A 25,929-nucleotide genomic window follows, 5' to 3' on the forward strand; every position below is an offset into this window, starting at 1 on the left:
TTTAACAAGCAGCTTTTACAGAGTGGGAGGGACCCTCAGGTGGTCCTGGGTGGTTCTGGAGTGAGCGGTGAAGTAGAATTCCCTTGCAGGCATGACCACCATGCAGACCATGCTCTGGCTGTGAAGCTGTGACTCAGTTTTAGACTTAGTGTTAGTAGTCTGTAACCCATAGAAGTCTCTAGTTTAAAATCAGTGGTGAAACAGATATGGTGTAAGTTACAAGTCGTCTGCAAGGCAATCAGGAAATAAATAAAAGTTATAAAACAGGGCAGCTAGGACCAGCTGTGTGTGAATACAGGCTTTAAAATAACTGCATGTTGTGTGGGCATATTATATTTCCTAAAAACTTTGCCTCCAATGAGACAGTAAAGTAAGGTCAGAATTTTCTGATGAGCTCATGTTCTGGTGTCTTTGTTGTGAATATTGCTTCTGGTTTTGGTACTGAAAGGAAAACTTGCCTTAAGAAACATGTTAAGATTGTATATATAAATAAATATAGATACACTGTGTTAAAACAGGTGCCCTCTTGACTTACCTGGAAATAAAAGTGTCAGTCTGAAGTACATGCTTCTTTGAATAAGGATGAGTCTAAGAAAAAATGGGTATAAGTGAAAGTAAAGGTACAAATTGAAATTAATTTAGATCTGTTACGGGAGGAGGAAGGAAATGAAAATTGCTATGAGGTTATGTACAAGTCAGCAGTTAATATTCTTTTCAACACCTAGTTACTTTTTTTCTTATGTAACTGCTACTGTTTTTCCTTTTGTTTTCTTCATGGTAGCTTTGGTACAACTTCTTTGTACATTGCCTTACTGCTTGCCTGCAGCAGGTTTTCTTTATAGCCATGTGTTGAATTTACACACCTATGTACAAGAAAGTACATTACCCGTCACAATGTGAGTTTTTATTTATGTTACTGAGGTCATGATCTGAGCTATTGGGAGAGAAAATACATGTTAGGGAGGAATCTGATTAGGTTTTCTGAATAAATCAAGTGATCTGAGGTGGTAAGATGAACATTGTTTCAAGTCACGAGGCAACAAGAACACGGAAATAATTATAAACAGTAGAAAATTTGCCTTATCCTCTTCAAACTTACACTAGATTGAAACAGAATGAGATGCCTTACGTAATAATTAAAAAGAAGTAAATAAGCACTAAGATTTATGAGAAATGAGAAGCTAAGTAGCAAGTCAAGCTTGGATTAGTAGAAGAGGACTATGGCTTTACTATCCATACAGGAACAAACTTGGTAGGGCTTCTGGACCCTTTCCAGGAAAGTATCAGCCACTGCAGTATGATGTGTTCACTAGGCCAGTGAGAAATAAAAATATTTTTGGACATTTGTATTACTTTCTGTCAGAAAAAACAATTTACTCACGTTAAGGAGCTGTTGACCACCTATAATCACAGGGAAAACAGAGACACAGGGTGTTGAGGTAACTGGCCATTATGGTCACCTTGCAATTATATAAAGAGGGAGGCGCCAGTATGATTTTGATTGTAAACCAGAAAAAGAGGTATTATTACATGGGACATAACTGCTGCAGTGCGATGCAGATGTATTCAGGAATAACATTTATGCCCAACCACACTTTAGAGTGCTCAGGCTATACAAAGTAATTATATTTATCAAGTCAGTGGTAAAACAAAAAACAGACTAGGGACAACATAGGCCCCCTGAGGAAGCTCTCAGGAGAGCTGTCTACACAGGATTTGGAGAAGCCTGAGGTTCTGAATGACTTCATTGCCTTGGTCTTCACTGGCAAAGGCTCTGACTGCACCACCCAAGTCTTAGAAGGTAGACGCAGGGACTGTGAGAATGAAGACCTTGGGCCCACTGTAGGAGAGGATCTGGTTCGAGACCATCGTAAGAACCTGAACGTGCACAAGTCCATGGGACCCGATGAAATCCATCTGTGGGTCCTGAAGGAGCTGGCGAATGAAGTTGCTAAGCCACTGGCCATCATATTTTAAAAATCATGGCAGTCAGGTGAAGTTCCCGCCAACTGGAAAAAGGGAAATATAACCCCCATTTTCAAGAAGGGGAAAATGGAAGACCCGGGGAATTACAGACCAGTCAGTCTCACCTCTGTGCCTGGCAAAATCTTGGAGCACATTCTCCTGGAAGGCATGCTAAAGCACCTGAAAAACAACAAGGTGCTTGGTGACAGCCAGCATGGCTTCACTAAGGGGAAATCCTGCCTGACCAGTTTGGTGGCCTTCTATGATGGGGCTACAGAACTGATGGACAAGGGTAAAGCAGTTGATGTCATCTACCTGGACTTGTAGGGTAGGGGGGTTTTAGCCCAGGGAGATTGCGAGTGCTCCATCCCTGGCGGTGTTCAAGGCCAGGTTGGATGAAGCCTTGGGTGGGATGGTTTAGTGTGAGGTGTCCCTGCCCATGGCAGGGGGGTTGGAACTAGATGATCTTGAGGTCCTTTCCAACCCTAACTATTCTGTGATTCTATGATTCTAAAAAACATGCAAGATTGAGAGTCTCAAAGTTTTTATGTTTAGAATGTAATTTTTTTCAGTTCAATTTTAGTCTCATGTCTTGGCAGATATTGTTGGCTTTGCGTGTTTTTGACAGAAAGGCATGTGGCATTTAGTGGGTTTTAATTGACTTTTGGTTTGGGCTTTGAAATTCGTTCCAATCCTAAGGCGAAGATGTGTCTCAAGCTGTAGAAAATCAGGACTTCCAAGACAGAAAATGTTTGCCTGAATCCTTACAGAATGAATGTGCTCAATTTGATGGTGCTTTGCATTTGGAAAACTAATCACTCCTAAAGTCATATGCAAAAGTTTGAGCCATCTAGTCCTTTGTGGCAGAAAATGTTGCCAATCCTGAAGCACTAAGAAATCATGAGGCATCAGTTTTTTGTAGGCATTGAAAGAAGGGGTTCATATATAATTGCATGCTTTTCCAAGTTGAAGCTTTAAGAAAACAAAGTGTATTGCAGGAATCATAATAAAATACTGAGAGTTGGCAAGATGAAGAAGTGGCTGATCTTAGGTTTTGCTTTGGAAGCCAAAAAAGGAGATTTATCTTTAGGTATATTATATGAGCTTTATACTAATGTGTTTCTATGGAATTACAAGCTCTCTGAGGGCAGAAAGTTACCATTTTAAACAAAAATACACTACATTTCCATTGGCTTTTCCAATGAATGCTTTAGTTGATGTTCAAAATATCAGCTTTCATTTCTACCATTATAAAACTTATCTGTCTGTTTAAATGACATTTCTAATTGTCATTTCATGTAGAATTTTTGATGTGCAAATTTAGCTCTAATAGGTAACTTTCTTTAGGCATGGTTAACCTTTCTGTTTTTCCTTATCCATCCTTGCTTGGCTCTGTTGTAATTCATATAAAGTCTCATGGGTCTATGCTAATACCCCAGATTCTAGTGCTTGACCAGTTGGTAAAGATCACCACTAAATTTAAGAGTTTTCTGTCCTGCAACTGGCATAATGGGAATGAAACAGGAAGCAGTAGAAGAAATAAAAGGAGGACAGGCTTAAAAACAACTGTTGATCCACATGCATAGAGGTTGAGGTGGTTAGAAAGAGTCTTCTAACACTCTAGACTCTGTACTGTTTTTTTTTAGTATAATTGAATTTAATAGCAGGAAGAAAGAAATAATCGATTTTTGTGGGGATTTTATTCTGTTTATCTCCACTTAAAAGACTGCAGTATTTTCTGAAACTTACTTCTAGCATCTAACTATAACACCTGTTACCTCCTCAAGTTAATGCTGGTTGTAGTGCTATCGCAGCTTTTCTTACTTTAGGTGATTTTACTTTGACAATATACAAAGATTTCCTCCTTTTGCATTTTATTCTTTACAATAATTATATAATCATAGAATGGTTAGGGTCGGAAAGGACCTTAAGATCATCTAGTTCCAACCCCCCCTAATGAAATGTAAGTATTGCAAAGAAAGGTAAGATATGGGGATGGATTATAAGAAGGCAAAAATTATTCATTTAGACATCACCAAGACACCTTCAGTGATAAGGAAGTCTATCAGCTACTTTACTTTCTCAAAAAGACAAGCAGCCTGCTCTGAAGACGTCTTCATTATTTCCCTACCCTTAAGTAACCACTTTAAACAGCATCAAAATGTGTGCTATAATTTCAGTTGACTTTTCATTAATTACTGTCTCTAGCTGGTGTTTTGCAGGCTCTTTTTGCCTCTTCAAAAATCAGAAGTTGCATAGCTGTGGTTAGCTCGCTGCATAGTTCAAATTGGTGTTCAAGGTCCAGGTTGGACAGAGCCTTGGACAGTGACATGGTTTAGTGTGAGGTGTCCCTGCCCATGGTAGGTGGATTGGAACTAGATGATCTTAAGGTCCTTTCCAACCCTAGCTAATCTATGATTTTATGATTAGTCCTGCTGAGAGAATGTATGTGTATTAGGTGATAACCAGTTCTGCTCCAAAATGGGTGCATAGATTTCTGTCAGCTTCACAGAAAGTCACATAAAGTCAGACAACCGACTGTATTTTTATAGAGCACGTAATTTTAAAATTTAATACTTAATAAAAATAATAGTTTCGAATCACCAGAAATTGTCTGTCTTCATGACAGATTTCAACCAAAGTATGTAATATTTCAGTTGTTATAATTCTATGAGTTTTATATCTCTGCATGTTTGACACATTACATTTTGTCAGATTACATTTTTTAAAACCAATTTTTTCCTTGAGTTAGAAGGCATTTTGATCATATATGCTAAGCCAGAAAGAGCACAGATTGTTCGCTTACATAACCCTGTCTCAGGAACAGATATTTGTACACAGCCCTCCCTAAAACCCAGAGACCCATGATTGTAAAACCAAGAGGACTCACTTTTTTACCCTGCCATTTGCATTAAAATAATTTACTTCAAATTTCTACAGAATCTTCTGTCTGTAAATTTTGTAGTTTATAGTCTGTTACAAAAAAATATAAATTAAGTCCACTGCAGCATGGCAGTGCTGAAAAACTGTGCCCACCTCATTTGGCAGATGAGGAACATGAGAAACAAACCACCATAACCATGGTTAAAGAATTTCTATGTCAGAGCGAGAAGCGGGGCTCAGACAGTGCTGCATTTCTACGGAGAAAATCTTGACAGTCAGTAAGTCTCACAGCTGTTAAATAATTCCTTGCCTTCATAAATGTTATTTAATGTACATTCTCAAGTTTGAGGGAAAAGATTTACTGCATTCTTTATAAGCAATGTGATAAAGAGGCAAGCTCTGGTCAGCTGAAATAATGTTGTAATTAATACCATACATCCCATATGCAAATACCATTAAGACAACCTTTGATAAATGGACATATTTCCTAAATACGTACAAGTTAAATGAGCCTTGCATCAAATGAAGGGATCCAAAATTAAAACAAGTGTAGGAGAGAAACTTGAATACAGAATTTTTATGTTTGAACGATTAAGTGATTAGTACAGACTTGGTCACTGTTAAGTTGGTCATGTTTCTAAATATTCTAATTACATTTTCCCACTCAGTCTGCCAGCTACAAACACTTTTTCACTTACAGCTTTCTGCTGGCAGGATTGGGAATTTGGACTTGGGCCTCTGACAGCAAGCAAAACTCTGTGTTTTTAGAACAGTAAAAGGAGGTATCACAGTATTGAAGTCTCTTCTCCTCCTTCTGCCCAGTCATATGCTGTAATCCGGAGCAGGTTATTACATGACTATTTGTACCTACAACTGATTGGTAACCTCTGAAAAAGAAATTTCTGTTTTCAAACTTGTTCCTACTTCCAAGGTTTCTGCAATATGGGAGAAAAAAAAATAAGAAAGGCCAAAAATGAAAAAAAAAAAAAAGTATAAAGTATATAAAGGGATATTTATGTTCACCTTATAGGGTGAACATAAATAAAGCATGTTCAATGCTGGCTATGTGTTTGTTTTTGCAGTATTAAAACTGAACCCTATTTAATGATGGTTTCAACAGTAATGATAGGGTTTAAGCCATTGTCTTAAGTATTTTGACAAAGACTAGACTAATCTCACATGAATGATTTTTCCCAGAAAATTCCTACTGTCTTGCTCTGTGCCTGAATTTGGTTAAATCCCTTTTACTTTTGGATGACACCTGAACCTAACTCCCAGTGGAACATGGGTCAGAACCAATAGAACCAATAGCATTCATGCAGAGGATGAGAGATGGGGGAAAAAGCCTGTGTGTGGAATGATTTTGACAGCAAACACTTGCAAATTGCAAGGACACATGAATATTAGAGGCTTCTGATGAAGGAAATTTGGCTACGAATGGCTAAAGGATGAGGTTAGGATTACAGCTTGACTGGGGACTGCTTTGTGGGAAGGAAGGGAGACAGACACCATACTGGCGAGGATGCGGAGTAGGACCAGCTGGGGAAAGAAACAAGGACAAAGTTAGTGGGGTCACTGAAGATGATTTAGAAACCAGGGTAGGGTAACAAGGACTGTTCACTTTGGGAGTAAGTGTTGGTGATCAAATGTAATGAAAAGGTGTAAAAAGAGGAACAGAGGGGAGGGAGAAGGCAGAACCTGAGGTTGGCGGGATGATGAAATCAGCCCATTGTACCAAGAACAGCTATCTAAAATGCTAGAACTGAGGACTGGAAACAAGTTTTAGACAACCAGGTGTGGAGAATAAGACTGGAAAATGATGCTAACATCCAGGGGTGGAGAAGAGAGACATATTGGAGAGAATGGGGCAGAAGAGACCAAGCTTGGGAGAAAAGAGTGTCAAAACTATTTCTATCTATTCACTGCAGAAAGCTCAGACAGAAGCCTATAGCTCCTGTGTAAGTGACTAGTATGGACTGTTTTGCTTTAAACCAGCAATGGTGGAACTAATTCCCTCTAGGGTCAGACACAAACAAGCTGGAGAAGAACAAAATTATACAGAATGCAAAACATAACAAAGTTCTCACACTTTCTAATTTTTGAGTATCTGTGGAACTCTAATTTGTCTCTGTCATTAATTATACTATTAATCTTCAATTATGAGACTGTATTTATGTTTTTCCACAGGCTTTCTGCTTATGATCATTTTAAATGCTTGACCTTGCCATCTCAGTAGTATTCTTTTAATACAGTCGTCCTTCAATATATAATCAAATTGCGCTGTAGTAATTGAAAAAAAATCAGGCATTGTTTTAGTTGCTTGTTAATTGCTCATTTAATTAGAATGCTCACTAATTTGCAGAAGGCAGGTTCTGACAGTAGATTTCAGAGCCATTACTACAAATTGGTTAGGTTTTCCTGTAATTTCTTTGAGTGGACTCTCATGGTTTAACTGAGAACCATATGAAAATTCTCCCAGTTAGTGGAAGTGTCTAGGCTGAGGGTGAAATTATGTGACCTGATTTTTTTTTTTTAGCTTTGACCTCTCTGGAGTGTTTCAAAGTGTGTTGAGTGTAATCACTCAGCAGCGTGTAATGCTAAATGCTGATCTGAGTTGGACTGTTATTTTGTTATATTCTTTCCCTTATCATTAGTTTGTGCCTGTGCAGCACTTCAAACATTTGAAGAACTCTACAAATAGTTAGGCCTGTAAAATTCCTTCTGGCAGGCATCAAAGTGAATAAGCTACAGACTTCTCTCTAGTTAATTGGAATTCACTCTGTACAGCTTGGGGAGTTGAAAATGGCACAGATGTAACCATTTTCTTTTATCATTTTAATGTTTTTTTCTTGTCAATGGTTTCAACAACTTTGACTGCATTGCTTTTGTGCTTCTTTGGTCACAAAGGAAACATCACAGACAAACTGAGAATGGGTATGACATAAGAGCTCAAACATATATTTGTCAGAAAGTAGAGGCTGCCCTGAAATTTCCCTGAAATTTTTGGAGATAGCTGAACATTCTATAACACCAGTGCTAAATACATATTGAGCTTTGGAGCTAGACAGAAAAAGATTTCATGCACAGGGACTTCAGATGCTGAGCTGATTCTCTCTCCTGTCTCTCTCTTTTTTTCTTTTTATTCCAAATTAGGATGAAAAAAGGAAACAGTGATAATTTGGGGCATTTATATTGCAAAAAAATATTTATGTGGAAATGCTAAAAAGTATCTATTCATGGAAATTATTTTTGGCCTTTTTTTTCTTTTGTGAAATTAGTCGATTTCTTCTGGGAAATCATCTGTTACGATAAAATTCTGTTTTGTGCTGAAAAAATGTTGTATCTAGAAATGTTACCTTAGCTATACATACACTGAATATAGAACTTTTGTAAAATATACCAACTCTGGTTTTGTATGTACTGCACACAGCTCACTATCAGTTATATTGAATCGCTGATGCCCACCAGTGAACGCCAAAAGCAACTGCTGCGCCAGTATTGCTTTGAATGTGACTGTCTTTTCTGCCAGAATCAAGAAAAGGTAGGTTGAGTGAAGATATTCCTTGCCAATTAAATAGAACTTTTCAAGGCATGTCAGCAGCTTCCCCTCCTTTACGTGTTTATCTTTTGCTACTAATTGAATGGCCAGAATAGAGAAGAAAATTACCTCTGCCCTCAGTGTTGTTTATGGTGCTATGAAGACAGCTGTGAAGGAAAGAAAAGCAGGAAATGTTGACAACGTGATAAGAAGAATTTCTTGCTAAAACGTGCATTGTTTATAAAGCTAGGAACCACTTTGAGTTCCAAGTTGTGATTCGCATAATTTTGAGATTCAAGAACTCTGAACATGAGCGTTAACATGACTTTAAGCTGAAAGGAAGGCTTTATTTTATTTTATTTTTCTGTTTGAAGGAATAATCTTGGAACTTTTACTGAAACCACTTGTCTGATGCTACAAGAAGGCTATGCTTGTTCTCATAATAATGTTACGTTAATTCTGACAAATACCTGCAGCAATAACATTCAAGAACTACCAGACATTTTCAGCAGTTAGAGTCCCCTTGGATGACTGTTGTAGTTTTTATGCTCTCTTCCACAAATTCCTGGATTAGTAGGTCAGTTGTTGTAGTAGATAAAATTTTGTTTGGTGTGACTTTTTACTAGGATTCAGCTTAGCCTGGTTTAATTATACAATAAGTTGCTTCGCATTTATATAGCCTGGCTAGAATAATTTTGGCTCCCAAGCCGGACAAGAGATCAAATGGAATATGCAAAACAAGGCTGTATTCAAAGCAGTTTATACACTTTGTCTCTAGTTATATGTACACTTTTTCTTATTTCCGGAAATGCCTGGTTTGGGTGAGTCATATGCCATAGCTAAATGTATTCCCAGGAGATTAGAAATGGTAAAAATGGTATTGATGAAAATGGACCATGATATGATTCCTGAAATAATTGCTGTACAGCTAAAAATTAAAAAAAAAAAAAAAAGAAAGAAAGAAAATATGTTTAAATTGTGTGTAGTTTTGTTTAAGCCAATGCACACCCATTGAATACATAATGTATACTTTGGTTTATCCATAAACAGTTCAAAAAAGAGAACACAGAAAAGTTTCAGGCTTATGACATAATGCTAAATTACTTCCTGTCCATGTGCAAAACTTGCTGGCATGCTGTGCCTGAGATTGCTGCAGTGCTACTCAGAGGCAATGAAGGGAAGTGGAGAAAGACCTCCTTTTGTCTTTCTTTTAAAGATGCTCACTGAAGTGCCGTGAAATCTTAGATTAGTTTGGGAGAGGGGCAACCCTGTGGATGAAGAGACAATTAAGAAAAATAAGCAGGCGAAAGATTCTTTAAAGATTGCTTAACAGTTTGGGGCAGGGTAGACAAGTAGTGTAAAGACCATTCAGCATGTGGAATATTTTAAGAAACAAGGTCCACAGGCTGAAGTACACTTCACTGTAACAGTCAACATACAACATCAAAAAATATTGTGGTGAAATTATATATGCAGATATTGATGAATACAGTAATCTAATATGTAGGTTAAAATTAATTATTTTTTTCTCTTGAAATTTGTAATTGTGGTTAAAGTTCATATTCTATAGACCTTTTTTGTCTGCTGGCAAAATTCCCTGTGGGGATGATATTGTTTGGAAAGCTCTTTGTGACTGTGCTCTGAGATTCTGTATTTTCCTCTTCTCTACAATGAGGAAATGTAGAGAGGTCTGTTGATGTCTATGAAGAAGACATCTTTACCCTCAGCTTCAGTCTAGAATGATTAGTCTTCAGTAGTCCTTATAGTGCTGCATTTCAGTTCTCTGTGACAGAGATTTTATAAATTCAGCTGTTTACATGACTAATTTGGAAACAGCATGGGGTTTTTTTCACTGATCTCTGCCACTGTAAGCTGCAAGTCATGAACACTGCAGCTCAGCTACAGTGGGAAATAATGTTTTCAGAAATACTGTTTTTAAAATTACAGAATGGCTGGATTTAGATGCTTAAAAGTCCTCAGTTGGCAAAATTATCCAATAATGTCCCTGCTGAAATACCCCAGATACCGAGACAAATTTCCAAGGCATCTTGGAAAAATTCTAAAAGGCAAAGTCTTTGGCAACACTTTGGCAACAGCAGCAGTTTTGGGTCATCAAGGGTAGCAGAGTCAACACTGTGATTCAGTAAATATGGGAATTTACTGTTAGCTGATTATATTATGACATTGGTTTGCAAATATGATGGCTTAGTCAATAGCAATCCATCTTGTAAATCTTTGTTACAGGTAAAAGTGCACATTCCAGTTTGGCTAAGAGAAGCTTTATGCCTTCAAGTAAGTTCTTAGGTGTTGAGGATTTTTTCAGTTGTAGTCATCTCAGCAAAATATCTGGAATCATTTTTCTAACAAACACTTATAGAGGTTATAGCTTCTTCTTACTTGCAAATTCCAATCTTGCTGGGTGTGCATGCCAGGTGCTGAACACAAGCTAGGTACCATTGAAAGCAGGGGAATCACTCCTGAGATGCGCACTTCAATTTACAGTAAAAGTGTAGGACAAGTAATTTCCATTGTAGCTTTTATACTGCATATTTTGTAATCCTTTAAAAGTAATGTGTGGGAAGTATACATTTAAGTTTACAGGAAGGGCATATAAACTTTATATGTATTAGTACTTAGTTACACATATACTTATTTATTCATATTCATAAAAATACATTGCAAGTTTCTTATCAGTGAAATTTATGTCTCTTGCTGTATTTTCTAAATCTTTGTTCATTTAGTCTTACATGCCCAAGTGAAGAAGGAAGGTGGTATCAAGTTTCAGTTCTCAAGTCAGTGACTGACTTTGTAAGTGACCTTGGGTAATTAATTTTATTCAAAATCAACCTTCGTGTTTTCCAAGACCCTGCCCTTATTTTGCAAAATTAGTGAGAAGATACCATTTCAATTGGAGCTGAACAGATTGTTGACTAGAAACTAGATCAGTCTTTATATTGGGACCATTTTTGTGAGTGTTCGGTGAAGCTCTGTTTTGCTCAGTTTCCCCAAATGCGGCAGTTTGTACTTCTGTTGTCTATTCTGATGTCCAAAGGATAATGAAGATGGTAAATTTTCTAAGGTTCATTAGCATTAAGTGCTGCATTTGTTTTATTGAGAATAATTCCTTGAAATGGAATGGTTTGAGTTTAGTTGTGTGCTTTATCCAGTTCCCATTGTCACAGGGTTAGATACCACACAACACCAAAATAGCAACACCAAAACAAAACAAAAAGAAAAAAACAAACAAAAAAATCAAACTACCCAAACAAAAAAGAGGATAATGTTTTACTTCATAGACATTATATACATGATCAAATAAAAGATTTAGCCTACAAAATGCTGTCATTTCTCCTAACTTTAGTTAGGTATCTAATCTAAGCCAGTTTTTAGCCTTTCTCTGTACCCCAAGAAAAGACAAGGAGCTCATTCATACTGTCTTGCAGTAGAAATCTAAGAAAACTGGATTTGTTATAAGAGGTTTAAGGAGTGCCTTCAAGTAAATATCCACTCTTTAGACAGATAAGGTTGGGTGAGATGAATTGTGCTGCTCCATGAAGCATATATAAACACAAAATCAAGAATCACATTATTGTTTTCGTGCTGACGTGGATAGCAGAGTGCAGTTGCCATTACGTTGTTTTCAACATGCTAACATCCAGACTGTGAGTAAAATTTGTTTATTTGATACTCCAAGCATTTGTCTCTGACTGCTGGTGTAAACAAATATATCTTACAGCCAGTATCACTGCTTCTTTGCTGTTATTTGCACTAAAAATGATTAAACTCTGATAGTAGTTTGTCACTGTTTAAACCCAGCCAGCAACCCACAACCACACAGCTGCTTGCTCACCCCCCACACTTTCCTCCCCCTGCTCCCAGAGGGATGGGGAGGAGAATCAAAAGAATGTAACTCCCACCTGTTGAGATAAGAACAGTCCAGTAACTGAGGTATAACAGAAAACCACTGCTGCTACCACCAATAATAGTAATGATAAGGGAAATAACAAGGGAAGAGACTACAACCGCTCACCACCTGCCAACCAATACCCAGCCCGACCCAAGCAGTGATCTCGCCCTTCCAGGTAACTGCCCCCAGTTTATATACTGGACATGACGTGCTGTGGTATGGAATACCTCTTTGGTTAGTTTGGGTCAGGTGTCCTGTCTCTGCTTCCTCCCAAAGTATAGAGGTGGTGACCACACTGGGAATGCACCCAATGTGTCAAGACTGTCAAAACCACCGTGTCAAAACCACATCACTGCACCAGCTACTAAGAAGGAGAAAAATAACTGCTACTGCTGAACGCAGGACATATTTACATCATAACGCAATCACAGTTTATTTTGCATAAAAATGAGTAATGTGGCAAAGTGCTCTTTTGCCATTCTAGGTTACAATTCTGCTAGGGCTTTTTTTTTTTTTTTTTTTTTGTAGTATTTCAGGTCTCTGAAGAAATATAGTTTAAAAGTCAACTTATCTATGAAGAAATAGTCTTTATTTCTCATTTAATATAGTATTTCATGTCACAGCTATATAAAACAGCAAAATACACTCCTATGCCAGCAATGACTTCAAAATTCACAGTCACTTGGTCTTTCTGGCTAGATACAGCAACTTCATACAGCATAAGAATCTTCTCTAACCACTGCCTTGTGCAAGAGTTCACTTGCACAATTATCTAGATCTGGGACTATATTGTGGCAAAGGCTGCATTTCAAGTATACTGAAAGACGCTGCAGCCCAACCACAGGGACCTTTCTGAAGTTCTAGAAGTTGAGCATTGACTTCAACTGACGCACACTTGGTGTGTGCAGACCAGATGGAGAGGTCCATGGCTGTGCAGTCACAATTGTATTGTATATCGTGACAACAAATGTTCCTCACTGGTCACTGTTGAAAAGACTTCAAAGTGAATCTCTGCTATACAGTAGTAGTTTTCTATCTACCTGTCCAACTGTGAGCACAGCCATGGAATAATCCAGGTGCATAGCTGTCATCAAGGATGAGAAGATATGGAGGCAAACAGTGGCAACTAGTTGGACCTGTGGATCTCAAATAATTCTTGTTGCCTGGGCCTCAATGTCAGCTGCCTTTTGATTCTAAGAGGTCATAGTATAATGCTGGCCCATCTCTTTTAAGAACTGATCAAGCAGCCTGGCTGCTGATTTGAAAAGGGAAGAGTAACAAGTGCTAACACATCAGTGCAAATGGGGTGAGATAAGATTAAGGTGAACCTTTTGGTAGTACAGTTACTGCCAAATTAAATGTCACGAGCTACAAATCTAAACAATACTTTTAATTGATCTTGGGCTGATTTGGGAAAAAAAAAAAACCACAAATTAGTAACTAGAAGAGGGAAAAAAACCCATGTCTTTCTAAAAGTCGCTCGTGGAATATTTCCTGACTGTAGCAATTTGTTATTGCTACTGTAATGTCTTCCGTTCACTGTACCTCTGACAGCTTTATACATTATTATTTGTTCCATTTGAAGATCAATCTCCACTGTAATTCAGAAATGTGTGCCTTCCTAAAAGCTGAACTCTTGGCAATGTTTTATCATTCCAGTACATAAAAGTCCCTTGTATTAATTATAATTAAAGATGGGATTACATTGATGACAAACATTTTAAATGGAGAACAGTTTTTTTCCACAGTCATGAGCCAGAGTATTGTTCATGTTCTACGTTTTCAGCCAAGGATTTCAGGGACATTTGTGCTTATAGAATCACTTTGTTAAGAGTTGTCTTTCTCCTTTGGAACCAGGATTTACTATTTTAGTCTAGCTTGGTTTTTGGAAGGCTTTTATTTATTACAAGGTCAAAAGCAGTGGGTTTAAATCTGAATTGTTTTTATATTTGGCCACTATTTGATAGTTGCCAAAGTTAATAAGAATGTAGTGCTAGTAAGTATGTTATTCATATAATCAGTTTATTGCTTTGCCTGGTACTTACTTATATTGCATTCTGAGTTTTGGTAGAGAATATCACAAGTCCAGTTTCCAACTTAAGGGCTCTCAAAATTAGGTCACATGAAGAGCAGCCATGTGAAAATGTCACCTGCAACTCTACATCTGGTACTGCACCTCCATACAGGCACGAGCTCTTTTATGAAAAAAAAGCTGATTAAGTTCCCAAACCTGCTAGAAGATTTGACAATCTTTTCCTATCCTAGGAAACAACACAACTGTAGTTTCGGAATTTCTTCAAATATAAATGGTACTTTACATAAATTAATAAAATTTGTTGCTAGAGCTTATGTTGATGGTTGACTTGCGTTACTAACATTTTTGAGAGATTCTTGAATATGGCCAAGGATAGAATTTACACAACATTTTCACCTTTGCTGACACCAAACATGAATATCCATACCACTGAAGAATATGTGCTTAAATAACAGAGGCCTTTTTATATGAAAACTATTATTATTGACTGTTTTGAATTAGCATGTAAGTGCTTCATGTAAGATCACTGTACTGATGTTATTACAAAAATATCACCCTCCTTCAGGGAGCATATATTTAGGACACAGGAAATACAAATCTATATGATAAGAAATGCCTTTGTAAATTGCTGAATTGTCTAATTCCAGAAGTTTGTGTCCCAGTTTCCCCAATATTGATTTATTTTCAGGCATTTAGGTACCACTTGATCTTCCACATACAATATTAAAGATAAGATCTCCAAATTACTTCAAAAGATGAAGTCTGGTAAACAAAGATTGAATACTATTGTTGAAAACAAATCTGTTAATACATCTAACTGAAAATAACCCACGTGATCAAAGCAAAGAATAAAGTAGGAGCATCTGTATCTCTAGTCATGATTATATGGCACTTGTTAAGTACTAAAGTTCTAAAGGTGTGTTAAAAAAAAAATAGATCAGGACATGTGGAGGATTGGCTTGTCGAAAAAGGTCAAAAGGTCACGTTCCCATCAACGAGCTGAAACAAGACATCTGTGTAGAAGATGGTGCAAACCTCTCACGCCAGATAATGAGGAAATGAAGGACACCGGCAAACAGCAACATACTATGACCAATCACAGCCAAGACCACTAAGTGATAAGTGCATGAGAAGGAGGATGGTGGGGGGGGTGCATGGTGTAGCTGCAAAAATGTAGAAGCTATAAACCAATGATCTTGTAACATGTAAAAGCTATAAGCCAATGATCTCTCTGTAACCAAACTATAAACATGCAAGCAAGGTATATAAGGATCCATCTGCTTAGCAATAAAACGAGACTTGTTGGTCATCATCGGATGAGCTCATCTCCCGGCGATTCCCACAAGGACATTCTAACAAAATGCTGGTTTAATCCGTTTTCTAGCAAAATAGAGTTTGCAATAATTTATTTAGAAATAATCTGTTAATTCCTCATCTTTTTTACTGTTTTGCCACTAGAACTGCCTTTGAAGCAAACTACAGAAGGAAGCCAAGCCAGAGCTCAGTCGTATTTCACCCACCTATCCTTTCAGCCCAACTTTCACATAACCAGTACTTACAAAAGCCAGTGGTAGTAATTAGCAGTCTACTGGGACACAGTGCTGATTCTTTCAATAGATTCCCATAGGCTGATTAACAGTTCCTTCCTTCTGGCAAGATATTTGGTAGTGACATAAATCCTGGATTGGTTCCTGAAATCCAGCAGTCAGTCTAACACTCTTCTGTTCCCTTTCAGAGGATTTCAGTATCTTGGGATATATTTCAAAGGACAGAGGGCTTTTCTTTTTTAGTAGTGCCAAAAATGACACTAATCCCCAAGGCAACCACTTCTAATTTCTGGGCTGTCTTGTTCGCTAACAAAGACATCATCTCTTCAGCTTCCTAGTATTTCCTACTTGACTTTAGAGGTTTCTTCCACTTTTCAGCATTGTACTTTTTTTTCTATCAAAGGGAAGTCCTGCAGGCATTGACATATAGACTGTGGTCATTTTCCCATGACAACTTGCCACCCAGTTGCTTCAGGACCACCTCAGTGTGCTTTGGTCATGATTTGGCAGCAGTTAGCTGAAGCTCTCTTGAGTTGTCAAAGCTCACAGAAAAGATACTGCTGGTCTTATAAACAGACATGAGTTCAAGACTCTATGCAGACTTCTTTCTTGTTCAGGAGATCCTTGACAGGTATCAATTTAGTCCAACAAGTTCATATTTGGAGGCAATGCTGGAGTGTGGCACCCTCATAGGATTCTGTCTTTCTGCTCATCTGAGTGGACCAGAATCTCATTCCTTTCATACCCAGACATCTAAGAGGAAATATGAATCTTCTAGCAGATATTTTAAGCAGAAATACTGTTTTGCTAAGAGGAGGGAGCCTGCTGTCATTACTGTTTCAGGCTGTAGTGGCTAGAAGTGTTACCCCTCTCCGGACATCTAACTTCTCTGGGGCAGTTGTTAGAACTAGTTATTACTGTTATTTCCTTTTTTTTCAGATGGTGTCATAGCAGTCTCTATTTGGTCTCTGCTGAATGATAAGCAGAAAAGTCTTACTCTGTGTTAGCAACCTAAAATAAGCAAATAGAAGATACAATATGCTGAGAGAAACAACAGTAATGTAAAGCATAGGACTAGATCAGACAAATCATTTTTCAGACACTTTTTCCTGCAGTGATTTTGGGGAGACTAGTTCACGTTTTTTTCCTAAATATATCTTGAAGCCAGTTGTTGCTTTATCTGATCTTGAATCTCTGAATTCTCTTTCACTGAGGTTGCTATAAGGCCTTGTGTGCTTCAGCCCAAGAAGGTGGTTTCTAATATCAGTAGTACTTAAGGGAAGAATCTTGAATTTGGATTCCTTTTCCTGATCTGTTTATCACATTCTTTTACTCTGCAGGATGTTTGGTCTTTTAAAATCCCATGAATGGTTTTAATTCAGATCCCATCTCAGAAAAATAAAAAAAATAAAAACAAAGTCGCAACTTTAAACTGCAGAGTTTCCTGGATTGAGGAATATTAACTTTACTGGGTTCAAAAATCGCTCCTGTTGAAGGTCTTCTACTTTTGACAAAATGATCAGAGCAAGAATGATATTTTATTATAGGTGTTGGAGCACTCCCTATGGGGTAAGGGAACCCCACAATTCTGTCAGTGCTTCAGACAATGAGTGAAGTTCCATTGAGTCCTGGATACAGACAGTTGGCTGCGGAAGATCAACGGACAGCACGCTGATTAATGTAATCAGAAACTGACCTTTATTCACTTCAAAGCACTGCCTCTTATAGCTTCCAAGCTTGGTCCCAAGCTTAAGCTTTATAATGATTGGTTTCTACACATAATGCAAAGACAGCTGATTTGTTTCTATGCATAATGCAAAGCCAGCCAATTGGTTCTTTCTTCAGCATCCGGGAGCAACACTAGCTGATTGGTCCCTTCTTCAGCATCCGGGAGTTGTTTCCCTCCTGCAGAACTTTCGTATACGTGGCCACAACTTTGCCCTGAAGTAACCTGAACTAGGCCATTAATCCTTACTACAAACTCTAACCAATGGCAAGAGTCCTGGATCACTCACATGCCCATTGTTTGTTAAAAAGCTCTCAACAGTTGGCCATATTTATTTTTTTCTAGATTCCTGCTCCAAATCAAATAGAAATAGGAGCGTGGATCTTTTTTTCCCCATGTATATATTTTAACTAATGGGCTATGAATTTTAAAGAAAAAGGAAGTGAAAATGAGTGGAAATACCTTTTCTCATTAGTTCTATGGATGTAAACTAAATCCTTTTCTGACAAGGAATGAATTTTACGATTTACCTTTAAAGACCCAAAGCAGGACATCAACAGTATGTGAGCTGATTACAGCTTCAGCCTTTGCTGTCACGCTGTATGTTTTGATCCCTCCATTTCACTGTTTTATCTCCCAGTAGACTCTCAGCTCTTTGAGATGAGTACTCTTTTTGCACTGTATGGTCTAAAAGCCTGCAGAACAGGGTAGCTGTGATTCTGATACTGCCAGGTTTAAATAATAGCAACAGTAAAGTCTACAAATATTCTGAGTCACACCAATATGGAGGAAGAAAACAAGAAAGAAAAGGACTCTTTATCAGCAAATTTGTGTGTAACTTGAAATAGCACACAATTTTATTGCTTCACTGAAAATTTTTTTTGCAATCTTCAAGTAATTGCAGCAAAAACTTTTGTCATTTCAAAGTGCATTCTCTCTTGAAGATATCAACCAAAACTAGTCTAGAGGAATCTTTTCTGTTCTGGAAAGACATCTTTTTGCAGTTGTGGTTCCTATGATGCCCCTTCTTCATATCAGTGCATCTCATGTCTTTCTCTTCAGATTCTGAATATACTTTCTTCATACTCCGAATTTCTGGTTCCTAATGCCAGCCTGATTGTATACTATATACTTTCTTTACAGTGTTAGATGGTTTGTCTTCTTTTTGTTTTATTTTCCTTAGCTGAAAATTGTGCTAATAAATCTCACCTTTCTTACGGTAAATTTTTTGCGAGATCAGTTATTGCCCATACAATGCCTGCAAATCACTGGAATTAAGTACTACATATGCAGTAGGTGCAAATGCATGGTAAAACAAAAGATTAGCTTTATTGCTATACCTTTTGTCGTAGTTCCCTGATAATTCCAGAGAGGAGGAATAATGAGCGGTTTTGTAAAGCAGACTTGTGCACAGTGGGCCCTGAAGTAAGATCATGTTTTGACAGTGTGTGGATCAAGAATGGGTTAAAAGAAGTCTGGAAAAAAGAAATTAATCTAGTAGTCCAGGTTTTAAACTGGTAATTTGCCTTATTGTTAATTTTATAAACTAAACAGTCTCCTTAGCTTGTCCACTTGCTGGGAGGAACAGTGTGTTCTGTGATCCATTTCACTGTGCTTACTTTTTTGTGGTGAAGTGGCCATGTATCTACACTAGGTAAAAACAAGTCTTAATGGGGAAAGCAATACTGTATGCATATATGTATATGCATACATATGTACATTGATCACATGGGAGCAATTTTAAAGATATTGTACCTTTAAGTGAGCAACGTACTATACATACAGTACATGGTGGTGGTACTTGTCTTTTGCTATTTATTTTATGATCTTTGGTAAGTTATGTACAGCTTTGTTTCATATCTCCTTCCATAAAATAGATGTGGGGCTTTGGCTGAATTCATACGAAGCACCATAGATTGCAAAAAACAAAATAAGGCTCTTCAGTGCCTATATCAATTCCAGTCCTTAATGAATATCCTCTGAGGTCTATTAAAGCAAGAATTAGCTCACCTGGATAGCAAGGAAGTAAATAAGTTTTGAGACTGTAAAACTACAGACTGAATGCTTTGGATTTAAAAATCGCTATCATGGCACATCAATCTCTTGCTGTGAATTTAATTAATATTACAATGGTGCAGTAACTAAAGCTGTAGTTGTAAGTTTTGCATTTGTGAGCTTTATTTTTAGACATGAATAGGAACTTTTTGTTGTGTAAAGGGCAGAAGGCTTGAAAAGGTTGAATTTACTCCAGCCATGTGTGTTACAGCAGAGCACTATGTGATTTGTTGACCCATTGCAGGATAGCCTGTTATTTTCCACAAGGTTGCTCAGTAAATTGCATGAAAGCTGTCGATTACACTGCAAATGGTGATTTGAATTGGGGAATGTGATAAAACAGTATATCACAACTCTTCCCAAGATTTAGCTGACCACAATCATTAAGAAAAATATGTTACTGCATCATATTGCTTTAGAACTCAGAATGTACGAATCTTTGTCTTAGTGCTGACAAGTGCTGGATATAAATAAAAGTTTCTTCACTTCCTTTGATAATATCTAGACAACTGGATTTTTACTTTCAAAATATTTCTAGTGTAAAACTTTACGTGAAATTTGCATCGTTCCCATGTGCAGAAGTCATCTTTCTAAGCTTTGACAGCTTTTGGTGTTACTGCCTAATAATACAGTAGTTTGAATTAATGGCCGTTTAGTTGAGGAGTGAAAGATACCGTGAAGTTCAGTTCCTAGTACCTTGCATTTGGTTAATGAAAGTGGGGATCCGTCCAAAGTGAGCTTCTTCTCTCCTACCCTAAACCTTCACCCTCCAAAGAAATTTAAAAAGGAGGGGTAAGATAGTATGCTTTTCGAGAGGTGACATTCATCAATCTGACTGAGAAAAATATTTTAGGAGAACAGTATCTCTGTTTTTAAGTGATGAGTGTTTTTAAGTGATTAGTGGAGAGTACTTATCAGGAGACAGAGAAATAAATCAGTAGTACCATGAACTGTTTTGAAAAATTGGAAATCCAATATAAATAATGTATCACCAAATGACGCTGTTTCAGCAGATCCCATAAATAGTTACTTGCATGTGAGTCAAGATATCAAACTTTAAGTACATGTTTTGTGATCTGTGCTACTGGTCCTTGCTTTAAATCGCCTTGGCTGGTCACCACTGGTTGCTGAGGCACATAAAAACTTGTAACAGTGGCAGTCAGCAGGAACCAGCTGCATGACAGTTATTCAAACACAAAATTAAGGCCTGAGAAATATTCAGGCATCTTATAATAATTTCCATGACACTATGACATTTTAGAGAATGTCCTTTTCATTCTCTGGGATGTGGCCATTTTCCTATTTTTTTGTGACAATGACTAAAATGTCCGTATTATTGAATCAGAGTAATAGAGTACTAGAAAGGTACTGGAACTGGTTTGGTTTGTTTGTTTGTTTCAATTGCCTTAAGAAGTGTTTCTAGCTGCTTCCCTTAAAGACTGGAAGAACCTCTACTGGTTTAAATTGCTGCTAGTTAGAGGATAGACAATAAAAATTCTCCAAAGTAGAAGGTCTTGAAATGACTGAAACTCTATACAACATCTTTTAAAGATGAAACTAATATTCGTCTAGGAGATGATCAGATTTGTTGGCAAAATTCTAGAGGAGGAAAATCGAGATAATGTGCTCTCTTAAGAGCTGCAGTTGTACAAAATTAATTCATCCTTTTTTTATTTATGACTTTAAAATTCCTACAGACTTGTAAGTGTGGATTTGAGCATTGACACTAAATATTCAGTCAACATGCTAGTGAGTTAGGCCAGTCCATTTTTAGGAATTGCCACTTTCACTTTTGAGATCTGTCAAATATTTTAAGGTATAGAGTAGGTTGATCAGCTGTGTATGATCTTAACCATGTTATATGTGCTTTCCTAAACCCTGAATTCCCTGTATTTTATACCCGTTCATTCAGAAAAAATATGCTGCAGTAAATATGTTATTTTTAAATTGCAGTATGCATTAAAAAATATAATTTCTATAGCTACCATTTTATCATGTGGTATATCATGCATTAAGATAATAAATTGTTTTGATATTAGTGTTCAAACTAAATGGATAACTTCATGTCAATATATCTTAAGTTAGAACCAATAATTCAGTGGGCACAAATTCTTCAAATCACTGAAACGTAAATTGAACTTTGACACAGAAATAGCTACACCTCTACTTAGTGAAGTCTTTAGCCATTTGCGTAAATATTAAGTTTAAATGTGCATGCATTTAAACTTAAGTACATAATGCAGTGATGAATGTGGATTGGAATATGCATTGTGAATATCTAAATATCCTTGATTATGGACCTACATATCTCTTTTGAGCCGCTAAATGTACTCAGTGGCATTCTGTGTCTCCACAGGTTGCAGAATTCAGGAATAAAATAGATTTGCCTTATAGCTGTCTGTTTGGTAAGGTAGACCAAGAGATTGCTTTAGCAAATGTGTAATGTCTAAGGCAGTCTGAAATACCAGCCTCATGGTTAATAGGGATTAGACTGAACAGTATCCTTCCTCAGGTAACTGAATTACCCACAGGGTGTTTTTGGACTGGTGCTGCAAACTACAGTTGAATTACAAATGTGCCGAGAACTTCCAGGTGGTCTGGCATAAGGCCCTATTTCTCTGATGCTAAGCTGTAAGTACTTTCCTTTGCTTTTCCTGTCTTCCTCTCATCCTCTGGCTTTTTTGAGTTGATAGTGATACTTATTGCTCTTCCAATGGTCCAAACAATTTTTATTTCAGCTTGTAACCTATGTAGTTTAGATGGGAATTTAGCAGTCAGGTCTAAACTCCTGAAATTAAGAGATTTATAAAGGCAGTACTGTCACAGACACAAACCTCAGTCTTGTTGCTCATGGAATAAACTGCAACTTCCATTGTCTTCAGTGAGAGTACACATTGGGATCATGGGTTTACAAAATGCTGATCATCACCAGGGGCCCGAGCTGTGTTTTACAAGTATCCTGTAAAACAGTATGGAGAAAAGGCAATGAAAGGTGTTAGGATAGACCTTGTGTAATTATGACTCCTTTTCACCAAAGGTTATAATAATATTTAGGGGACCTAGTTTAAGAATCAATATTGGAGACATTTTGGTCAGGAACCTGATTGACCAACGTTTAACTGAAACGACTTCATAGTGTGTTAAATGTGTGTGCCTTTCATTTGAAGAATCTCCAGGTCCAGGCAAAATGGTATGGTGAAGTTTAGCTGCTTATCCCTGTACATTGTTTATATTTTGACAGATCTTTTTAGCTACTGTCTTGCTTTCTTGCTAAGTAGCCTAGCGTCATTGTATGCTGCTTTTTGAGAAAGGAAATACTGTATGTAATGTTATTTGCTTGGGGTTTTGTCACAAAGAGTGCAAGTAAAACAGAAAAGCTTTAATAATAGCACTTGATCTGTGAGCATTATTGTCTTTAAAAAGTACATTGGGCTGTGATGTTCGAGACTAATGAAAGCTTAGATATTTTTTTGGTGTCTTTTACTACAGAAATTCATACATGTATATACATTCTAAATATATATGCCCTCTAAAGATTGTTCTGACAACACATTTAAACATTAAATCACCATAATCATCAGCGGTATGTATAATGCTTACCAATTAGTTTCAGAGTGTGTCCATAATAACCCTGTTTCTACAGTACCCAGCATTTTCATGAATGAATTGGAAGTAATTGCAAAATCATTGCCAGTAAAATTTCTGGATGACAAAGACTCAGAGAATAATAAACGTTTACGAGGATAGGTAAATAATACACAGTAACTGGAATTGCTTGATAAATTAGACCTATTGAAATAAAATGCGCCATCACTGTAAGGGTAGAACACATGTTCCACATCTGAAAATGGGATCTGCAGCTTTGATTTGTTTCACAAAAATCACAGACAGCTACAGTGTAAATGTTGGCATCTGAGCTAGTTACTCCAGACTTCCTTTATGGATAAAATGGAGAAAAACGGACACACTTCAACTGTTACTCATCTGATGTATTTTAGAAGTCTGCTTTAGGATAATGCTTCTTTTTCTCTGTCAAATAGAAGGGTAGCCCAAATGTCTACATTTGGTTAGATGAATCTGAGCATGGCTGTCTGAACAGAAATGGAAAACATCTGACAAAGAAGGCTAATGTGACCCTTGAATCTGTAAGCAGGGGAGTCAGTAGGAAGTGGGATGTCAGTTCACTTCACTGTAAAATATTTATGAGATTGCCTCTTTAACATACAATATACAGATGCAGTGGTCTTTGAAAAGACTGTTTAAAAATGTGTGTACCTAAAAAAAAAAAAAAAAAAAAAAAATCAGAGAAATTAATAGCTGAAGTGGAATTGAAGTGGATAAGAGTGGAGTATGAGTCTGACAGAAATGCAATTACTGCTTTTGGTGTGCAGAATTATGAGCCTAACAGATACTGGACTTGCAACTGGATAGGCTGAGAACTTTTGGTCTGTTTGCTCCCCTGTTACCTTATACTTTTAGACTTAATTATATCTAAGATGTTTTGGGGATAAACATATCTTAGTCCCATATAATTTTGTTAAACTGACTTCTTAAAATGGACTTGCTGATCTGAAGTTTATCTTCATTCAAAGCATCTCATTTTAATAAATTTCCCACAGTTGTTTTTGATGCCTCTTTTTAAAATTTCCAAGTTAATATTGTAATGTAACTAAATTGGGTAATGCTAAGGAAAGATTATTCATACTACCATGTTAAGGTGCTTGGGGTTTTTTCACTAATTGTATGGAGGGTGTGCAGAAAACTTCGTCTTGATTAGAATGCCTAAGCAGAGCACTTAAACATGAAAGGTGTGAACAACTTAATTCTTCCAATACCTGTACAATTTAAAATATGACTAGCCTCTGTAGTTCTGTTGCACTTCCAGACACCAGAGTCAGTAATCCATGAAGAGCTGATATCAATTATGTGAGGTAATGCAGCCTACCGAATGCTGAGCAACATTGAGCTGTGCAGTAGCACAGCTGCAATATGGCATCCAACTGCAATGTGCCTTATTTTACTTCCAAAATTAAAAAAAAAAAAAAAAAAAGAAAGTAAATAAGTTCACCCACTCCTAATAGCCTCACAGGGAATGTGACATTGTTTTTGTTCACAGAGTAGTTTTGGTATTGCCATGTGTCCCATCCACCCTATTCAGAGCCATATGAGAGAAAACACAAGGCCTTCTGTGACAGCTCAGCTGCTGGTGAGGACAGCCTTATGTGTGTTGGAAAGGATGACTGAACTGGCATTTATAGAGCTGTCATTGTTCTTCATGGGGCAGAGGAGGGGAGTTTTTGAAACTTCAGAAGTTACATGTAAATCTTGAATCATGACAGGGCTCTTCACTGATCATTTCACATACCTGTAATTCTTAACAAAGTACACTCACGAGAGTGAAATCATCAGCCGAATCTGCTGGCTTCTGTAAACCACGATCCTCATAATAAGAGATGGTGAGTCTTTGATTCTGATTTTAAACTTCATCCAGTATACAAACATGTATACAAATATATCCAGTATACAAAAATATATCACAATAATCTGTGCTTCCCAGTGAGTATATGTATTTCTTCAAGATAGGCAGTCCTCTAACCACAAACTGCTGTCCATCAAACTGCTGAAGCTGTGACTTCAAAGTTGAGCACAAACTATCTACAGAGATGAGAAAGACTGAAAATATTTTATAAGAGGTGACCTCAGATATTTCAAGACACTGCTCAAGTGTGCTTTCTCTTGCTGTGCCTGTGGCTGCATGCACCTGTTATTGCCGAGCAGGCCCTCATACCCTGTTTGTTCTGAAGCATTTGAGTCACAAGTTTAGTTTAGCCACAATATATAACCACTTCCATATCACATTTTCTCAATATTTTTCTTAATCTTACTGAAAGTGAAGCTTCAGAAGATGTACAATATGTTCTACTCATTTAATGCTTTCCTTTTGCTGCAAAGTATAAAACGAGTTACTGAGTTTACTAGAAAATTGCACTCAGTAGTTGCTGTGCTTTTAAATAGAATCAGAAATAAAACATTATTTATGCTTTCAGAGCATAATGTGTCACAGATCTGTTTTAAATGGTCATGCCCTAATTTAAATGTCTGAGCTCTTTTAACACCTTCTTCAAACAAAACCTAAGAAGACCTTTTGATCTGAACCCGTCAAGTTGGTAGAATCGTCCTGTCAGATGTACATCTGTTGTTGCCACTTAAATTAGACAAATTAAGCAAATCTTAAGCCATAGTCAGCAATGTATATGAAATGTTCAGCTATTT

General features: G+C 37.2%; 1 protein-coding gene across 9 annotated transcripts in view; it reads left to right on the top strand.

Moving 5' to 3' along the window:
• SMYD3 (SET and MYND domain containing 3) overlaps positions 1-25,929 on the top strand; it is a 409,224-nt gene that overhangs the window by 324,755 nt on the left and 58,540 nt on the right. For all 9 annotated transcript variants that reach the window (XM_065680130.1, XM_065680131.1, XM_065680134.1 and 6 more), the window contains one exon: positions 8,279-8,389. In XM_065680130.1, coding sequence (XP_065536202.1) covers positions 8,279-8,389 — 111 coding nt within the window. The remainder of the gene's footprint in view (positions 1-8,278; positions 8,390-25,929) is intronic.

The sequence above is a fragment of the Lathamus discolor genome, chromosome 5 (assembly GCF_037157495.1).
Source record: "Lathamus discolor isolate bLatDis1 chromosome 5, bLatDis1.hap1, whole genome shotgun sequence".
Taxonomy (NCBI): Eukaryota; Metazoa; Chordata; class Aves; order Psittaciformes; family Psittacidae; genus Lathamus; species Lathamus discolor.